Genomic DNA, 17,415 nt, shown 5'->3' with positions numbered 1-17,415 from the left:
CCAGGATAGCAAGCAGCATGGTAATAGCTGAGGTAGCTTTTAATGTAAGACTTAAGTTAGAGAAGTCTAGATTCATGTACATGTCAAGCTGTTACTGGAAGAACCTGTTACTGTTAAGACACACACATGGTGATAGAAGATAGAACAGCTGGGGAGAAACCAAGAAAGCTAGCTGTTATCTGAGGTGAGAGAGGTGGGAGGAATGCAGAATAAGGGAGAAATAAAATAATGGAAATGCATACCAAAAAAAAAAAAGGAAGATGGGAAACAGGATTATATGCTTTTGTGGGGCTTGGGAATCTTCTGTGTTCATCTTTTCTAAGTGATGGCAGGATCAATGTTCCAGAGGATTTAAGTAGGTGACTTTTTCTAAGATAATTCTTTGGATGACTTAGATATTTGCTGTAGGAACAAATGGGAAATTACTCTGATTTTTGTCATATGCAAACTCAAATCTGTTGGCATGAAAATATAATCAAGAAAGTAGTCATGCATAGAACGCTACTTGGTTACCCAATGCCTTTGGAAAGAGGCCTGCTAAAGGAAAAGAACCTAGAAGAGTCTGTACTGATTCTGAAGAAGTTTGCTGAACATTATCCTGAATGAAAGCATCTATTTATCTTGGTGCTGCTCTCAGCAGGGTGGTGTTCTGTGGCAGTATGAAGAAGGCTCAGAGCTGATTTTTTTTTTTCCCCCCCTTCCTCCAGCAAAAATAGTTTCCTGTATTGCTGATAACTTTTGTTAAATACTTAAAACAAAGAAGGACACCTTTGGGTGACTTTAACTTCCCACCTAGTTTTGTTTCCCTGTGGGCTTGCTGCCCTCCCCCCCACCCCCCCCTTCAGAACCAGTGCCCCAACAGTATCTAATACTTCACTTCCAGTTTAATTAGACATTTCTGCCAATCCTTCAGTATTAGATGTTGGTGTGATGAATAAATCCCATTACTTTCATCTGGAAATGTCATGGTTTCTAATACACTAAGATTACTTAGTTCCATACTTTGATTTAGTATTTGCATGACGAGCTTTTTGTTGTGTGGTGGGTTTTCTTGTTTGTTTGTTTTGTATGATACAGCTGTCTAGTCTGATAGGATCAAACTCAGAAATGCTTATGAGCACTTGCCTTCAGAGGAGGAACTCATGTGCCTTTCATAAATGTAGTTAATATTCTTTCTTTACTGTTGAATGATATGCTTTAGTGGTGAAATCTCTCTTTTTACAGATGTTTACTTCACAGTGGAGGAAAGATATTCCCACAGTATGTATTGATGTATGGGATGCTTGTACAATCACAGTCTCTGTTACTGGAGAGTGCTGTTCAAGGAACAGAACCAACTCTTGGGTTTAATATAGCCCCTTTTATCAACCAGTTCAAGGTATGAAGTTGGTGGATGTTTTCAAACACAGTTCCAAAACCTGCAGCTCTCTAACTGCTTAGTTTCAATATAAAATGCAAGAAAACTAATGAGGTGAAACTTTCATTTTGTTTAAGTAATTTAACAAGAGAAAGTTATGTGACAAGTCAGGCAAGGACCTTGAGATAAACTAAAATAAGTAAGAACATCTATATTAAACTGGTGTGGGAGAAATTTTGGCAGAGAGTAATGAAAGATAAAATGATACTATACAGAAAAGTGACTGTGCTGTTACTGTTCCCTTAATCAGCTTGTGTCCCAGCTGTCACATTTCAAAAGGGGTTAGAAGGGTATATTTTGGCTCTCTTCCTTACGGGCATTACAGTAATTCCTAGAAACTATTGCATTATGATTAAGTCTTAAACTTTTCACTGTTTTATAGCTACTGATAAGCCTGAAATTCTGGTATACACTCTTAGGTACCTGTTCGTGTGTATTTGGATCTCTCTACGTTGCCTTGTGTACCCTTGAGCAAGCCAGCAGAACTTTTAAGGCTAGATCTCATGAATCCTCTCTTGAACAGCTCCAGCAGAGAAGTGAAGGTGAGTTGAATATGCATAAATTCAGAAGAATACTTTGCTGCCTTTCTGCAGAGCTCTTCATTAATTGCTCATCTTGGCTGCAAATTTCAGTACAGAATCTACTTACTTGCAGGCCTCTCTGAAATGGGTTGAAGTGGTTTGAACTGCTGTATCTTCAGACTTCTTTGAAGAGGTGTAAATGGCTAAACTAATATTTTAAATATTTTTAGGTGCAAATTTGTAAGTCTGGCCAAGTCACTGCAATTCCCTTCTGGTATCACATACATCTAGATGACGACCATGGTTTGAATACATCAGATGAGTTCTCACACTGGAAACAAGCTGCTGTTGTTCTAGATAAGCCTATCCAAGTTCAGCTTGGAGATGAACTTGTGCTTGATGTCCAGCATCATAAAAGCAATATTAGCATTACGGTAAGACAGTGAAGAATGTCACCTGGAAATGGATGTTGGGTTAATTATCTATGCATACACAGATTGTTCAACGTGACTGATATTAATTTATATTAAAGTCTACATTTTATCTACTGATCCAAGAGGCTATTTTATTGCTGTAATATAGTTTGTAAATTTTTAAGTATTTATTAACTAAAACTCGCACTACAAGGCTATTTTACCAGCCAGATAGAGGGGAGATACTGTTTTCACTGTAGCAAGAAATTTGATTGCTAGCTGTTATTGTTTAGGGTTTTCTGACTTCTAATAACTATGAAAGAGACTTGCTGTACAGCTATCTTCTATTACAGGAAAGCTCCTGATTTATAAATCCATGTTATTTAGGATGTTCAGCTATTGTAGCTCTGAACATTGCATAAATTCTCTATCCCACTTCTGCAGTCACTGATAGAACTCTATCAGTGCCCCATCATCAGTAGTATGAGAAAATGCATCTGGATGACCATAGCAGGAAAAAAGTGTGCTGTTGTAACAGCTGTGGCTGTTTAAGGAAGAGACCTTGTTTTTTCAAGCCTTAGTTCCACTTCTCAGTGATGTAGGCACTTTACTTACAAATGTATTGAGATCTTTACCTTGTAGGTAGTGTGCTACCATTCTAGTTGCAGTATCACAAGTGTTGTATGTGTACAATTGTAGCAAGTCATAAAGGAATGCTGTAGAATAAGTTAAGTTGTACAGTGAAGGTCAAGCTGGGGACCTTCAGGTCCCTTAGAGAATCGCAGTCTGTCCAGTAATGTACTGGGACTGAGGACTTTTTTTAGGCTATATGAAAGCTGGCATGAAATATTCCATCATTCACATCACAGTACTTCTGCTCCTTTTCTGCAGTATTACACTTCAGTATAATGCAGGTAATTAATAGGTTCCTTCTGTTAAATTTCTCTCCAAATAAAAGACTAAAAAGCTGCTAACTTTTGTGCTTTACATAGTTGCTTTTACCTGTACATGTATAGGGGGAAAAAACTGCTTGCAAAACAGCTGCAGATATTTGTGCATCTAAGCTTCTTTACAGTGTCATTGCTTTAATCCCCATGTAGAAGAGACTTTTGTGATCTTCCCTATCAAGAATCTGTGAAAAGATATCCATGAGTATTTTTTCCTAGAATCTCATTGCAAGCAAGAGGTGACTGTCCCAGCCTGCCATAAAACCTGCAGCTGATGGTGTGTTGTCCTCCACCCAATTATTTGAAAATGGGGGTAATGACTACGTCAAATTTTTGAAGATAAAGTAATTCTCTATCCAAGAGTTGGAATACATAGAATAGCAGTGTTCAAGATAAGGTGAGAACAACCTATATGCTAAGACTTCAAATGAAAAGTTTGGAAAAGATTAGGCATAAAACAGTTTTGTTGGAGGGAAACAAATAGTTAAGAAACAAGAAGAATGACTTGAAAACTGAAACTAGTTACAAGTGTTGATTCAAAAGCTACACAGAAAGAAATGCTCCAAGTAAAACAGTGTAGTAGTTTTCCAGAATTAAGAGATTCATATGGTGCAAAGGAAGTGATCAAGACATTTAACTAGCCCTTTTCATATCAGGGCTTCCTCCCCATACTTGTAAATATTTACAAATTTTACAAAACTAAAAAAAAAAAAATCATTCTTCAATGTGGATCTTGTGCAATAGTTGCTTAGCTTACAGTGGCTCTCATCCTTCAGATGTGACTCTTATCACTGCCTTTCCAGCTGTATTGATGCAGAGGCTAGTCCTATTTTCAACAGTGGCTACAGGGGCCAGTGAGGTTCCTAGGCACTGGGAGCTTTTACAAGTTTATTCCTTTTTGAACATGGCTTTTGATAATACATAAAAAGATACTTAAGCATAAATTAGTAAATTCTATTTCTTCATAAGCTCAAGCCAGCTCTTCCTTTCCACTACAAGCCTTGAAATACCAGAAGAATGAACAAGCATTTGTACTAGTTATGATTCCCTTTCTCTACAACAAAGACATTTTCCTCATGTCTGTCATTCACATCTTAAGTGACTGTAACAGTAAATCAAATAAAAGGTAGGTGAACCGTTTAAATAAAATCTTTATTTGCTTATTTATTTACAAAGGCAATGACTCAGCAAATTGAAAAGTATGATCTGCACTTTCCCACTAACTCCAGATACAGCAAGTACATAGTCAACTATAAAATATGCAGCCTAGTGAGTAAGGCGCAATATTTACATCACACTAGTACTGCAAAAAGCACTTAAGATGAGTTCACCATAACAACCAGAAATTAAACATTTACTCTGTAAATGGCAACAATGCTGAAAAAGAAATTGCAGATTTCACTTAAAGCATCAGTACACTATTTTTTTTCAGATTGCAAACATGCAATACTAATTAAAGTCTGTTAATGGGATAAAAAAACCAATACCCCTCTTATTTATTTTGTCAGTTTTGCAAAATAGTAACATTTTGATACAAGTGTACTTTTTATTGGTCTGAAATCTAATGCTAGTAACTCCAGTATTAGACTAGCTACTTAATGCTACCAGGGCAAATGTCTCTTCCTCCCTAGGAGGGAGCAGAAAAAAAAATTACATTTGAGTTCAGGCTATACTGGAAGCATAGTACAATACATACATACACAAATTTATGAATACAAATTGCTACAGAGGCATTGTCAGGATACCCTGCTTTAACAGCTTAAAAAAAGTCCTAAGTGTTAAAGAATTTATTGCAATCCAAAACAAAGAAAGAAGTCAGTTTTGTTTTCTATTTCCATTTTGACATCCTTTAGTTTTTCCCCAATATACTTTAAGATCATAACCATTATTCTCACTTTAAAAAGAAGTGTAAGGTATTCATCCAAAACTTATCTTCCTGGCTGACTATTCTGAATGTAAAAGACTAGCAAGAAATTATGAGCTACAAGGACAACAGATATGCCAGCCTAAAGTTCTGGGCATGGGATTTTATAGCTAGGCCTGTAGGGAATGCTTTGTTTTTCCAGATTCTTTACTGATACTCTGTAATAATTATCTTCCTGAAAGGGGTTTTAGTTAGCTGTGTGGGAAAGGGAAGAAGATGGCATGTGTACCGAAGTTACTATTTCTTCCATACTCTACTGAGCACTGGGATATGGAAGTTACCATTAAAGAGGACAACCAAAGCTAATACAAGCAGTTTCTGCTACTGACTTCCTTTAATTATGTTCTTGAAATTAATTTTTCCCCATTGCTAGTAATACTTACACTTCACATATTAGAAGAGCAGAGTATTTTTCCAAATACATCTTTTGTATTAGTAGAAGTCAGTTTAAGTTCAATATACTTGTCCTTTTGTGCAATGTGTGTAAAAGTTTAGCAGTCTAAGGAATTGATTTGTAAATTTATGCAGAAATTTATGGTGTGCATGTTTTGTTTTCACAGGGTACCATAGATGCATCCATTATAAATTCAGAATTTATGTCAATTATAGCCATATCCTCTTCCTGTCTGTGCAGTAGCTTTTTCCAGGTATTCTCAACTTTCATCAGTAATAGTACATATAAAAGGACATGTGTGACAAGTATGTAAGAGACTCCTTGACACATTCAAAGAAAAGGTGAGCTTAACTTTTATCCAAAGCTCTCTCTGACAAGCTGTGCTGTAGTTCAGGTGACTCCTCCGTGTCTTGAATAGCAGCAGTGTTATAAATACCATCAACTATAGGGACTGTTGTGGGTGTTGTGAGAGGTGTCACAGTGTGTCCAAACCCCTGGTAATGACCCATGGGTGAAGATGGCATTGAAGCAGCATCAGAAATTGGGTCTTGAGTAGATGAAGACAGTAAACTTGTATGCTCATTTTGTTCATGATCCTCAGCAAAAAATATTTTCCTTGGTTGGCCCAAAACTGTCCTTCCTAGAATTATGCCAAATGAGAATACCTTTTAATACTTGCAGCAATATACTGGAATTTTTGCAGACGTACATTATAAGACACACATGCTGAATTAAAAAGCTAATCTTTGTTTTCAAAAAGTTTTACATGGAAATTGTTAGCTTCAATTAATAAAGAGATGTCTTTTCATTAGAAAAAAGTCCTTCCCTTCTACCAAAAATATCCAAAGTTTACCTGAGATTCATCTTTTTAAAAGTAAAATTAAGAACTAGACTCTCCCTTGAACAGGATTACTGGAAAAAGCAAAGTACTTGATAGGTCATGAAAATCCTCTACAGACACAGCTGCCATTAATTTGATATGGGACATTATCAAGGTACTATAGTGATGACTAAAAGTATAAAACAAAGCAAGAAATACACATGCTGTCAACAGACCATACAAATCTTTGTTACTTACCAACATTTCGAACTTGTTCCGATATATCTGCCCTTATATCAGAAATATCCCACATTGCAAGAAAGGAGTCAAAGCATGACCCTTCTTCAGCTTCTTGAACATAAGGTTTATAGGAAAAACTGTAGTGATGAGCAATAGCAGCCAGGAACATCTCAACACAGATGATAAAATCCTGTAACAAGGGGAGAGATGCTAATTAATATTTAATCATTCACAACTGGAGAAAAATTGTTTCTAGGCTTCTTCTCCCATCTAAAGACGATAGAGATTGATTGTCTTGGGAAAATGGCATCAGCTACTTATCCACCAGAGCTCCGATATTCTTGGCAGACCTCAGGCAGCCATGTGTACTACCTACATATGCAAATCAGTCCTTTCCTGGCAGACTGACTCATGGGAAGTAAAGCTTCAACAAGAAGCAACTCTATGATGAATTATTTCAAGAAGAATTGCAAGGATAGCCAAAAGAAATACTTAACCAGGACAAGCTTCTCCTCCCCCATAACTCCTAGACAACACATGAAGTGTTGAGTATAAAGCACATGTGGGGTGACTGGCTGATGCTTAACCCAATTTATAACAAACCCAGTACTAATCTAGCCTATATTAACCAAGTATGCCAATATTTGAGTTCTTGAGATCTGCTGTGGCATCTTGCATATAGCAATTCCTCTTAAAAAGTAACTGTCTTCTCCTACCTGTAGGCCTGTAGCCACAGCTTCCACGCTTTGCCATTCCCAGGTGTGCTTCTCAGAAATAACACCAATTTTCACCAACAATGCAATAAGAACAGCTTGCCTGTAAAGATTATTTATTATTACTCTAACAGTGGTGTGTAAAAGCCTCCAAACAAGACTGGTAGATAAGGCCCCAGCCCATATATGAATAGCAAGAATCTCTGTTCCAAGAGGCTTACTGTTCGTATATTTAAATTTTAAGAGGAAGAAAACAAAGCAAATTAGGCTTAGAAAGAGAAGTCATTCACCCATGGTCCTAAAGACCAACAGAAAAGTCAACATAAATTTGTTGTCCCAGTTATTAGAACAAGTTGCTTATCAGGATATTACTGCAGCCCGCACAGTAATGTTCAAATAGTCAAATGCACCTACTCACTAGCATCTGAGTGTGAGCAGTGCTTAAAATATACAGGTAGTAGCTTATTTTGAAAAGTCTTCAAATTGCTAAGCAAACAAAATAATTGCAAGTGAAGATTCTAAAATGAAATAAGTTCTTGAGAATTATCTATACACTCACAAGTCTAAAAAATAATCTCAAGTGAATGAGACTGCTATGTCCAAAATATTAATTTATATTGGAACTATCCTTTTCCCCTCACAGCACTTTACTAACATTATGGTAGATTTTTTGAGGCATCTAACCTCAGTCACACATGCAGCTTTTTCAGTTCTTTTATGATCAATCCTGGAAGCAAAAAAGTAACAAATAATTCGCTTACCAGAAAGAAACAAAAACTACCATCTTCACACAAAGGAACTTGCCAACAGGCTGGATAGGGTTCAGTTCTTCACGGAGTACTTTATAAAACAGCACTAGACAATACATAGCAAACTAATGAGGAAAAAAAAAAAATGAAGAAAAGCTTTCAAATCCTTGTTTATTTTGTGAGGGAGTTGTTTTATAGCATCTCTTCAATTATGAAAAATGTATCACTGTATGATGCAAACTTAAAAAGCTGCCTATTTTAGAAAAGATGCTTTGGATTTAAGGAATCTATGCCTTTCTGTTTGAAGGCAGACTTTTTTATTTTTGCCTGAGCTTGTATTTCTGAAATGTATCATATTGTCAGACAGAAACTGAGGTGATCTATCCAAACAGTAAAACAAAGCATAGGAAGCTACTGTGAAATGTTTTCATCACCAAGTGAATCTCTAGGGGAAAAGGCACACAAAGCACATGCCCATTCAGGCTTCTGTTGAGAATGTCCAAAAGGTTTTCTCTTTATGGGAAATGAATATTTCTCTTTATGAAAAATGAATGTGCAATGGATGCAATCTTCACTGCAAATCTGAACAAGTTTACCTATTACAGACAACTGCAAGCAATTGAACTAATAACTGATCTCCCCTTTTCACACATTCCTTGCCTATGACAACTAAATTTCTTCAAGCAATCATGCCAACCACTGGGACACACTGGAGCATACACTGCTGCTGGAACTGCTGTCACAGCAGGAAGCAATCACAGCTCTTTCCATAACAGTGACCCATCGAACACAGTGGTGGCAGTAGCAGGAGAACACCCTTCTCAGATGGGACTTCATGCTGGTTTCACACCTGCTGCTGTTGTCAAGAGAACTAAAATGCTAAAAAGTAAGGAGCCAGAGTTGCTGCTCTCTCCTCTTGCAATGGCTCACATGTAACATGCTCTGGATGAAGCAGAGAAATCATTCCTCTGCTTTCCCAGCAAGCCATCAAATGCAATCCCTGGTCTCCAAATTGATATTTTCAGGTCTAGGGCTGACATCTTACATTTTCCCTGTCACCTGGCTGCTGAGCCAACCCCCTTTTGCCTTGTGCAGTCAGAGACTTCCACGCTAGAACAACATCCCTGCTCTAAAACATAACACTTGAAGTCTGTTATGGTTAATTTCAATTTAAAAGCTAAACTGTCAGATAATCCTGAGCTAAGCTTTTGTCCTAAAAATACAAGTATAAGCTAAACAAACAAATAAAAGCTTGTAATTATGCAGTCCTTTCCCTTCAAAGACCAAGTGCAAGACAGGCTAGAATCTCAGTGCTTCATGTACTGCTTCCATTTCTCAGACTCTTGCTGTCAAGAGTCCGAGTGCTGTCAAGCTACCACTAGCTTTGTAACACAGTATTTTTAACATAACCCCTGCTGATCAGTAGACCTGATTGGGAGGAGGCTAACAGGGCAAGTAAAGTCACCTGTTTTACAGAGGGGCAAGCCTGCAGCTCTCTCATGCCTGCGCCATTCCCCCATCAGATAGTTCAGGGTAGAGAGATGGGACACTTTTTTGGAGCTTAATAGTAAAAACAACACAATTTTTAGAATATTACCTGTTTTCCTAACATTCTGTGCATATAGTATTTAACAGATACAAACTTCCACTTACAGTGGGAAGTCTACTACTCATAAGAATTACCCGATATTAACACAATTACTATCAATAGTTCATGCAAGAAAACATTCACGTAATACTAATACAATTATTTAAAAGAGCAAAGATGCGCTTGATACTCACTAGCTGTGACATGTTGTTAAGTATAACCAAGTAAGTCCAAGCATTGTTGAAGCTGAAGTTTCCTTCGTCATATACTCCCACTAGCTCACAAATTCTGAAAGAATTTTTAGAATTAATCACTATGTAGTACATGATCAACTGTTAGATCAACATCGATCAACTGTTAGAATCCAAAATCTATTTTGGTACTCAGATATCAGCACTGGGAATCTGCACAGGAACTGGTCTTCAACAGTATATGGAATAGCAAGTTTAGATTGTATTTTTCACAGAGGAAATAGTGTTTGAATATCATGACGTATATAGGTAACTTATTTTGATTTCTAGCACAGAAAATGAGAGCAAAGATACAGGGCTAACATATCCTATGTTGAATGCATTCAGCAATTAAACATAAATTTTTTTGGCTTAATCTGTTATCGATATTTCTCGAGAATGGCAGATTTTCACAGTCCCATAGAATTAACAGTTAATAACTATCAATACAAAGTTTATAAACTTAAGCTTTCAGCATCAACACACATAATTGCCTGCTATTCCTTTACAGCAATGGTAGATTAGATGGGTGTCTATGAAGGCACACAGTCAAGCCTACCACATGAAAAGCTTAATAAATCTAAATAGCTTATGTAAAATCTGACTTTAAAAATTCCCAGCTGCTAAAACCAAAGGGAAAAGAGACGAGAAGAAAAAGATGACTCTAAAATGAAGAGATCAGTGCTATAAAAATATCTTTCCTACATAAACACTACTTTACTTCCTCCCCCACTTCTTTCAGCAGCAAGCATTAAATATTTATTATTCCAATTCTGTGAATAGTCATTTGCTATAGAGAAACCATAAAGAAATCACAGGCCGATGCAAATTGCTCAGACCCGTTTAGAATACAACACAACAAAACAAGTGTTCTTTTAAACTGCATCGATTCAATACAAAGGACATGAAAATTCTTTCCAGTGTAACTCAAAATTATATCCTGAAGACTAATATTAATTATTTATGAGCATACTTACAAAGCAATAATGGTAGTAAATGGTCTGACAACAGTGTACTGCAAAACACCCAGTTTACATCTAAATAACAGAACTCTGCAAGAGAAACAAAATTCATTATATGAGAATTTAAAGAAAATTCACTTATGGAAGTTTCCTGTCCTCAGTAGTTAAACTAAATTAGATTTTTATTTCAAAGTAATTTCAATTTAATCTACTAGGACTTCATACACCACAGTATATTAACATGTGTGCATGCAATGGCATAGACCTAGACTATATGGATATATAAATGAAAATATTCAGTGATTCATTTCTTTCAGCCGTGGAAGAATTCTGCCTGTGTTAAATAACAAAAATGCAATTTTCACTGTTTTTGAAGAGGTTTAAAAATGACTTACATTCAGAGTTTGTCTTTACATTTTAAAACTAAAATCCCCTAAGAGAGAAAGAAAACATGTTATGCTGCTCATCAGATTAAGCATGCAGAAATACAAACAGTTCATGGGTATATGGCCTTTCTTCCTTCAGCTGTGGAAGTAAAAGCAACGGGCTATATGGTATCAGTGAATCTACATTTTTTAGCAAACATTCTGGGATAGCAAAGGAAGCAAATTCAATGAAATCTTTTTCCAGTATTTTTCAAAAATAAGCAAGTGTCCTTCAGCACCACCTAAGTCAATTCAGATTAACTTAAGTGTGATTTCTAGGACGTTACACAGCAAGGTGAAAACATTCACACCTACTTTCAGTAGGGGTTCATTGATGATAACAAGATGCATGCAAACCATAAACTGACTCTGCCAAGCAACAACAGTTATGCTACTAAATACGAAAAAAACTTTTATATCCGATTACACAGCTTAAAATTTTAAAGATGTCATCATATACTCACTCTCCCATAGCCCATGATGGACAACAACACAGGGGAGGCAGATGTCTCTGCTGATCTTTGGCTTCTATTATTAATACCAGGTTTGGATACCGGTTGGTTAGATAATTTGAAAGAAAAACCATAAAATTATAGATGACATAAGCTTCATAGCATTCTCGACAGGTATCCACATATATTGCAATGTTGGGATATTTCAAAGCTATCCACTGTAAAAAGACAGATAAACAAAGTTACACGCAAGTAAGGTAAAACTGATTCCAGTGACAATACTGGCTGGCTAGTTTAGCAAGTAATACTTCATTAGACAGGAGGTACAGGACTTGAAGAATTTGTTTAGTAAGTGTGTGATGCTACAGCTAGCAAATAACATTTTGTAAAAATACAAGTAGCACTTCAGATTGCATCTCTGCCTCCCTCAAATGAAAGCATGCTTAAAGCACAGCACAAGTGCTCTGTCCTTGTAACCATACAATTCAGCCCTTAATTTAAAAGTTACTAAGGAGATGGTTGCCTACACATGACCTAGTCCAATTAGGATGACACAAAATAAAACTGTCTGCTCAAACTGACATATTCAATGTCAATATGGATTTGTGAACTAGGTTTTTAGTCCTTCAGTACAAAGTCAATTTCTTTTCATATCTAACATGTAAGTGTTTATTCTGGCATGTTTGCAAGCTGTAGAAGACAGCAGCAGATTAGCCTTAAAGTGGAAATCAGTCATCATCACCCTACGCTAGAATTTCAGACAGAAAACTGGTTTTTTTGTGTGTTTTGCAAAACTGTGATTATGGATCAGCTGTCAGAGCTTTCAGTTTGAGTTTTATTTCCAAGTATCACGCTGCTGTTGCACTGTCCCATGCAACTTGTGCTACTTTTCTTTTTTGTTTTTAATAAAGGCAGGGACTCCGAGTTTACTATGTTTCCCTCAACTGCAGTACAGTGAATGTGGTGCCCTCTCCAATCTACTCATCAGATCTACAGGAAAATGCATCACATCCTCATCTCAGCTAAGACGACACCTGCTGCAACACCTTTGTGGAAGATGTGATGCTGAATCTAATAAACTGAGAATATACCATTTGAATTCTAAGAGAACTGTATGTTCAGCTCAGAATATGTGCTCTAGAAAGATGCAACATGTGAAACAAAGGCCATAAAATTCAAGAGTCTAGGAAAAGATTTTCTTATCATGTCAGAAATGCTCTTGAATGCCAGACTGCAGCTCACTTAATTATCAGGAATTTTTCTTCCAAAGGAAAATTCTGTGCTTGAAATTGCAATATCAACCTGAGGTAGTTCATATTTCCCACAAGAAACGGATAATGTTGCTTTCTTCCCCGCTTTCCTTCACTCCCAGTTACTCTAAATCCCAGTCTTTCAAAAAGGGAGAACATACATACAGGTGACATACATACAGATTTAGTATGTTGCTTAACTCTAGCTAAAATCATCTCTGCATGTAGCAACAGGTGACATTCACACAAACGAGATCTAGTACTACTAATAGAGGCTGACATATAAAGAGGTTCATAAGTGGACTTTTTGTGGGATCTTATCCTTTGTCCCCTTGAGCAAAACAAACAAACAAAAAAAACCCAAACAAACAAAAAAACCCACTAGCACTCTGCCTAACTCAAGAAAGAAAGATAAGGCACCAAATTTTTTGAGATTACATTTGGATTAGTCTGGTCAACAGGTTTCTTATTGAGCTGTTACTGAAGCTGGAAGGACCAAAACAAGACACCTGTTGCCCTTTACACATCTGTCATAAGGGTTATTCAAGAACAGACAGGGTACAGTTAAGATGGGGTCACAAAAGCGATCCCATGAGCTGCACAAGGAGAACATAATATTGTTAAAACTATATTTCTGATGTACTCCATAAGCAGGAGCACACTGACGTTTCTAGAACTACGACCTTCCAGACAACATTCTTTCTACAAACCATGACACCAGTTTCTCTCACCCCCCAAAGCAAACAAAGAATCATTTTATTGATCTGTTAATAGTTAAGAGAACACTTACACTGTCTAAACTGTAAATCGGCACCATCCATAGAATCCTGTTACGATAACAAAAGAACATTTAATATTATTGAAAGTATTTTTAGTCTGAATTAAATTTAACATTTGCAGCACAAGTAAAATGTGAAATGCTACCTTATTATTGGTTTTTGTAATTCAGGTTGAGTATAATGAACTAAGTGTTGTAGTATTCCCCAGAGAGATATTGGTATAGTCATCAGTAGAAATATCCCAGCAATAAACCACGCCTTGGTATGAATTCCAACCTTACAAGGAAAAAGAAGAGTGCAAGATCAAAGTTTTAGTATTAATACTTTAAAGTGTTAGTAGTAGAGCAAGGGAAATAATTTTTCAATGTTTTTTACCATGAATTAAATTTTAAGATAGGCATTAAATATATACCCCAAAGTTACATTTAATTTTTCTAACCCCTATTTTTGAATATATAAACTTTTGTCATCTCTTGATCTGGCTTAGAGTACATCACTTAAAAGCAAAATACGAGAAGTCTTGCAAAAACAAAGACACCACCAACAAACAAAATGTTCTAGAAAATCATATCAATGCTCACTATTTACAGGATTTCTTTGCTTTAGGTCTGGAACTTTTCTTGGTTTAGTGCTTCATTATAAAGTTCTGACAGCTTCTGGATTTAAAGTATCTTTAGCTTTAAAATCAAGTTCCAACTAGTTTCAATTAGCAATCTGAAACGTACATTTGCATACATATATAACATTTACATACATATATGTATGCGTGTGTATGTCTATTAAAACAAATGATTTTAAATCCAAATGTTTTTAAAGGATCTGTATTAGCAATCCCCAAGTACCAGAAAGCAAGAAACATGGAAGACTGTTTTTAAAACAGATTTTTTTTTTTTACATTGAGAGATGTTTCTCTGATCTCCTACTGTACACACACATCTCATATCTTCTATTAATTTCCAGTTCAAAGATCTCAAAGTTTCTGAGTAATTTCCCTGCCAGTATCAGATTTAATTATTTTGAAACGTCAAATAACACTTTGATATAACATGGCTAACATCCATTATGCTGAACATATGAAGGTATCAGAACAGGGCACACCGGTTACAAAATAGGAAATCTAAAATATACTGAAGACAGATTTTATTGTTCAGTGCATAAAATTATGCTGGGGAAAAGTTTTATCTGGTGGAATGAGCCTATATTAAATAGGATAATGTATATTTCAAGGTTAAATTTTTACTTTCCATTAGATAAGTAATGCTGCCACATGTCTGCATAATTCATATGCCAATGCCATGTCATACCACAGTACCATCAGCATGAACAGAAGCTTCTCTACTATCTCAATTCTGCCTGACCACACAGAATTACCTGAAACATTAAGTTATGAATAATAACGCTAATATTACTACCAAGTGTCAAAACTTAAGTTTTGAAACTTAAGTAGCACGTAGCAGTGACAGAGCTCCAGGCATGCTCTTTTAGAGCAAACTTGCATCACTTCTTGAATTGCTTTCAACACACTGTTTAAAAACTTAGAATTACTGAAGCAGATGGAGAAAGCAATCCTGCTGTGTTCTATTTTGCTTCGCTTGTGCTTAAGTAGCGTCTTAAATATAAATACTAGCATCATAAGACTGTTTTTCAGTTTCTCTTCCCCAGCCACCTGCCTTGTTTGGATTTCAAACTCGCAAAGCTCCAAGCACACTGCAGCTATGCTAAACACGCACAAACGCCTCGCAGCTTTTGCCTGCGAGTCCTGCGAAATAACTCCGGGGGGGGGGGGGGAAGGAAGGGGGGGAAGCTTCAGCTCGACAACTTGCAGAAACAAAGTGGCACCGGCCCCCCCGAGCGCTCCCTGGACAAACGCGCGGCCGTTTCCACAGCCAGCCCGGCACAGCCGGCCGTTGGGCTGCTGTAACCGCTCCTCAAACCGCCGCCGGGGGGGGGGGGGGAGGAGGGGACCGCGCTCCCGCCCCGCTTCCCCGCTGCTCCCCTTCACCTCCAGCTTCTGCAGCTCCCACACGCAGAGCGGCACCACCACCAGCAGCCCCACGATGTAGAGCAGCACCACGAGCGGCCGGATCCACCGCCGCCAGTTCCCGCAGGTGCACGGCATCTTCCCGGCGGCCGCGCCCGCCCGCCCTCCCGCAGGAGGCTCAGCGGCTCGGCGCGGGGCCCGGCAGCCCCAGCGGGCCGCGCATCACCGCCGCCGCCGCCGCCCACCCGCCCCGCCGCCTCCCATCTGCCGCCGCCGTCGCCGCCGCCCGCTCGGCTCGGCCGCCCGCTCTCCCCGGGCCGCCGCGGCGCAGCGCGGCGCGGAACAGCCCGGCCCGCCCCTCGCGCCCTGGCTCCTCACGCGCGCGCACCCCCCCCCCCACTTCCGTCTCGCGGCGCTTCCGGCTCCCCAGCCCGAGCCACCGCAACCGCGCCGGCCGCCGGCGCCGATTGGCTTCTCGCCCTGCCTTTCGGAGCTTCCCCGCCCACCGGAGGCGGTGAAAGCGAGCCCGTGGGGGCCGCGCTGGAACAATGGCTGGTAACGGAGTGGTTGCGCCCCCCCCGAAGGATGGTCTCTTCCGCCTGCTCTCTCCTTTCTCCCCCGATGGCGTAGCGCAGTGGTCTCGCCCACACCTTGCTTCGCCGCCTAAGCGCACGCGCAGAGCGGTCGTTGGCGCGTGGCTGGTTGTGGGGGCTGTTATTTCGGTTGGGCTAACGGCTTCTCGCGCGCTGAGCTGCCCTTTGCGGGGCAGGTGCGCTTTAGTTCGGTAGCTTGGAGGTCTAGCATTGGCTTTTCCCGGGCCGGGCCTTGCTGAAGCTGGAGAGCCCCTTTCTTTTTGTCTTTGCCAGCAAAAGTAATGAGTAAAGCATCACTCAGGGAAGAAAGCAGTGGCCTTTCCTGATGTACCATTGCATGCTTGCTGCCTGTGCAGGTAGTGGATATAAGTCACAGCTGAAAAGCAGGGAAATACTGGGTTGTGCCAAACTATGTGGATGCTAGGGAGAGCTGAAACTAATGGAATTTACATTAGGAAGTGCTGTGCAGGTAGGCAGAAATTGCAGAAATGAAAACTATGCAGAGGCGACTATTATAAATTCACAGTCAGATGAAGTCTCTCTAAAAGGGGTTCTGCCTAAAAAAACCTCCCTGGCTACTCATCTGAGAACGGGACAAAGTGAGCAATCTGGTGCAAATGATACACCAATGATTCCAAGAATGAATGAGAGGCTGTGACATGAAGAATCCAGCATACATATGAATAACGCAAAGTATCTATTAAGTTTCAAGTATTTGTAGGACATTTATGTTTTCTCAGTACTACTTTAAAAGTGCTGTGTAAAAACTATTGCGTTGTCAGTTAACTCCACATTAGTTAGTGACAAGACACAGGACTTCAGCTGCTGAACTAAGTTAGAACTGTTGGTGATATTCAGCTGAATATCCAAGGAAATGCAACCATAAATGCCTGGAGGGAGACAAATGCAGACTTTTGTTTGAGAGAAGTGCCTAAGAAGTGTATGCTGAAAGAAACCACATGGAGCAAAAGGTACTGAGTAACACTGACTGGGGTCTGTCTCTTTATCTCTTTAGGT

At 38.8% G+C, this 17,415-nt stretch overlaps 2 protein-coding genes across 6 annotated transcripts in view; one reads left to right on the top strand and one right to left on the bottom strand.

Moving 5' to 3' along the window:
• The window catches only part of PRMT9 (protein arginine methyltransferase 9), a 31,993-nt gene extending 18,151 nt beyond the window's left edge, over positions 1-13,842 (top strand). For 2 of the 5 annotated variants that reach the window (XM_067297794.1, XM_067297795.1), the window contains exons 12-15: positions 1,225-1,378; positions 1,837-1,959; positions 2,169-2,372; positions 12,707-13,842. In XM_067297794.1, coding sequence (XP_067153895.1) covers positions 1,225-1,378; positions 1,837-1,959; positions 2,169-2,372; positions 12,707-12,967 — 742 coding nt within the window. In that variant the 3' untranslated portion in view covers positions 12,968-13,842. Of the gene's footprint in view, positions 1-1,224; positions 1,379-1,836; positions 1,960-2,168; positions 2,373-3,517; positions 3,696-4,297; positions 5,930-12,706 lie in introns of those variants that run through there. The other 3 variants (XM_067297796.1, XM_067297799.1, XM_067297798.1) reach the window with 3 other exon arrangements.
• TMEM184C (transmembrane protein 184C) lies at positions 5,964-15,952 on the bottom strand. Its single transcript, XM_013951560.2, has 10 exons — positions 15,827-15,952; positions 13,970-14,100; positions 13,836-13,872; positions 11,808-12,013; positions 10,934-11,008; positions 9,921-10,014; positions 8,151-8,263; positions 7,393-7,492; positions 6,695-6,866; positions 5,964-6,256 (listed from the first exon to the last, which is right to left on the bottom strand). Exons 1-10 carry the CDS (start codon positions 15,941-15,943, stop codon positions 5,964-5,966), a joined length of 1,338 nt encoding a protein of 445 aa, XP_013807014.2. The 5' UTR covers positions 15,944-15,952.
• Positions 15,953-17,415: the final 1,463 nt, after the last annotated feature.

Source organism: Apteryx mantelli, chromosome 5 (genome assembly GCF_036417845.1).
Source record: "Apteryx mantelli isolate bAptMan1 chromosome 5, bAptMan1.hap1, whole genome shotgun sequence".
NCBI classification, from domain to species: Eukaryota; Metazoa; Chordata; class Aves; order Apterygiformes; family Apterygidae; genus Apteryx; species Apteryx mantelli.
This window is presented reverse-complemented; position numbering and strand designations above follow the sequence as displayed.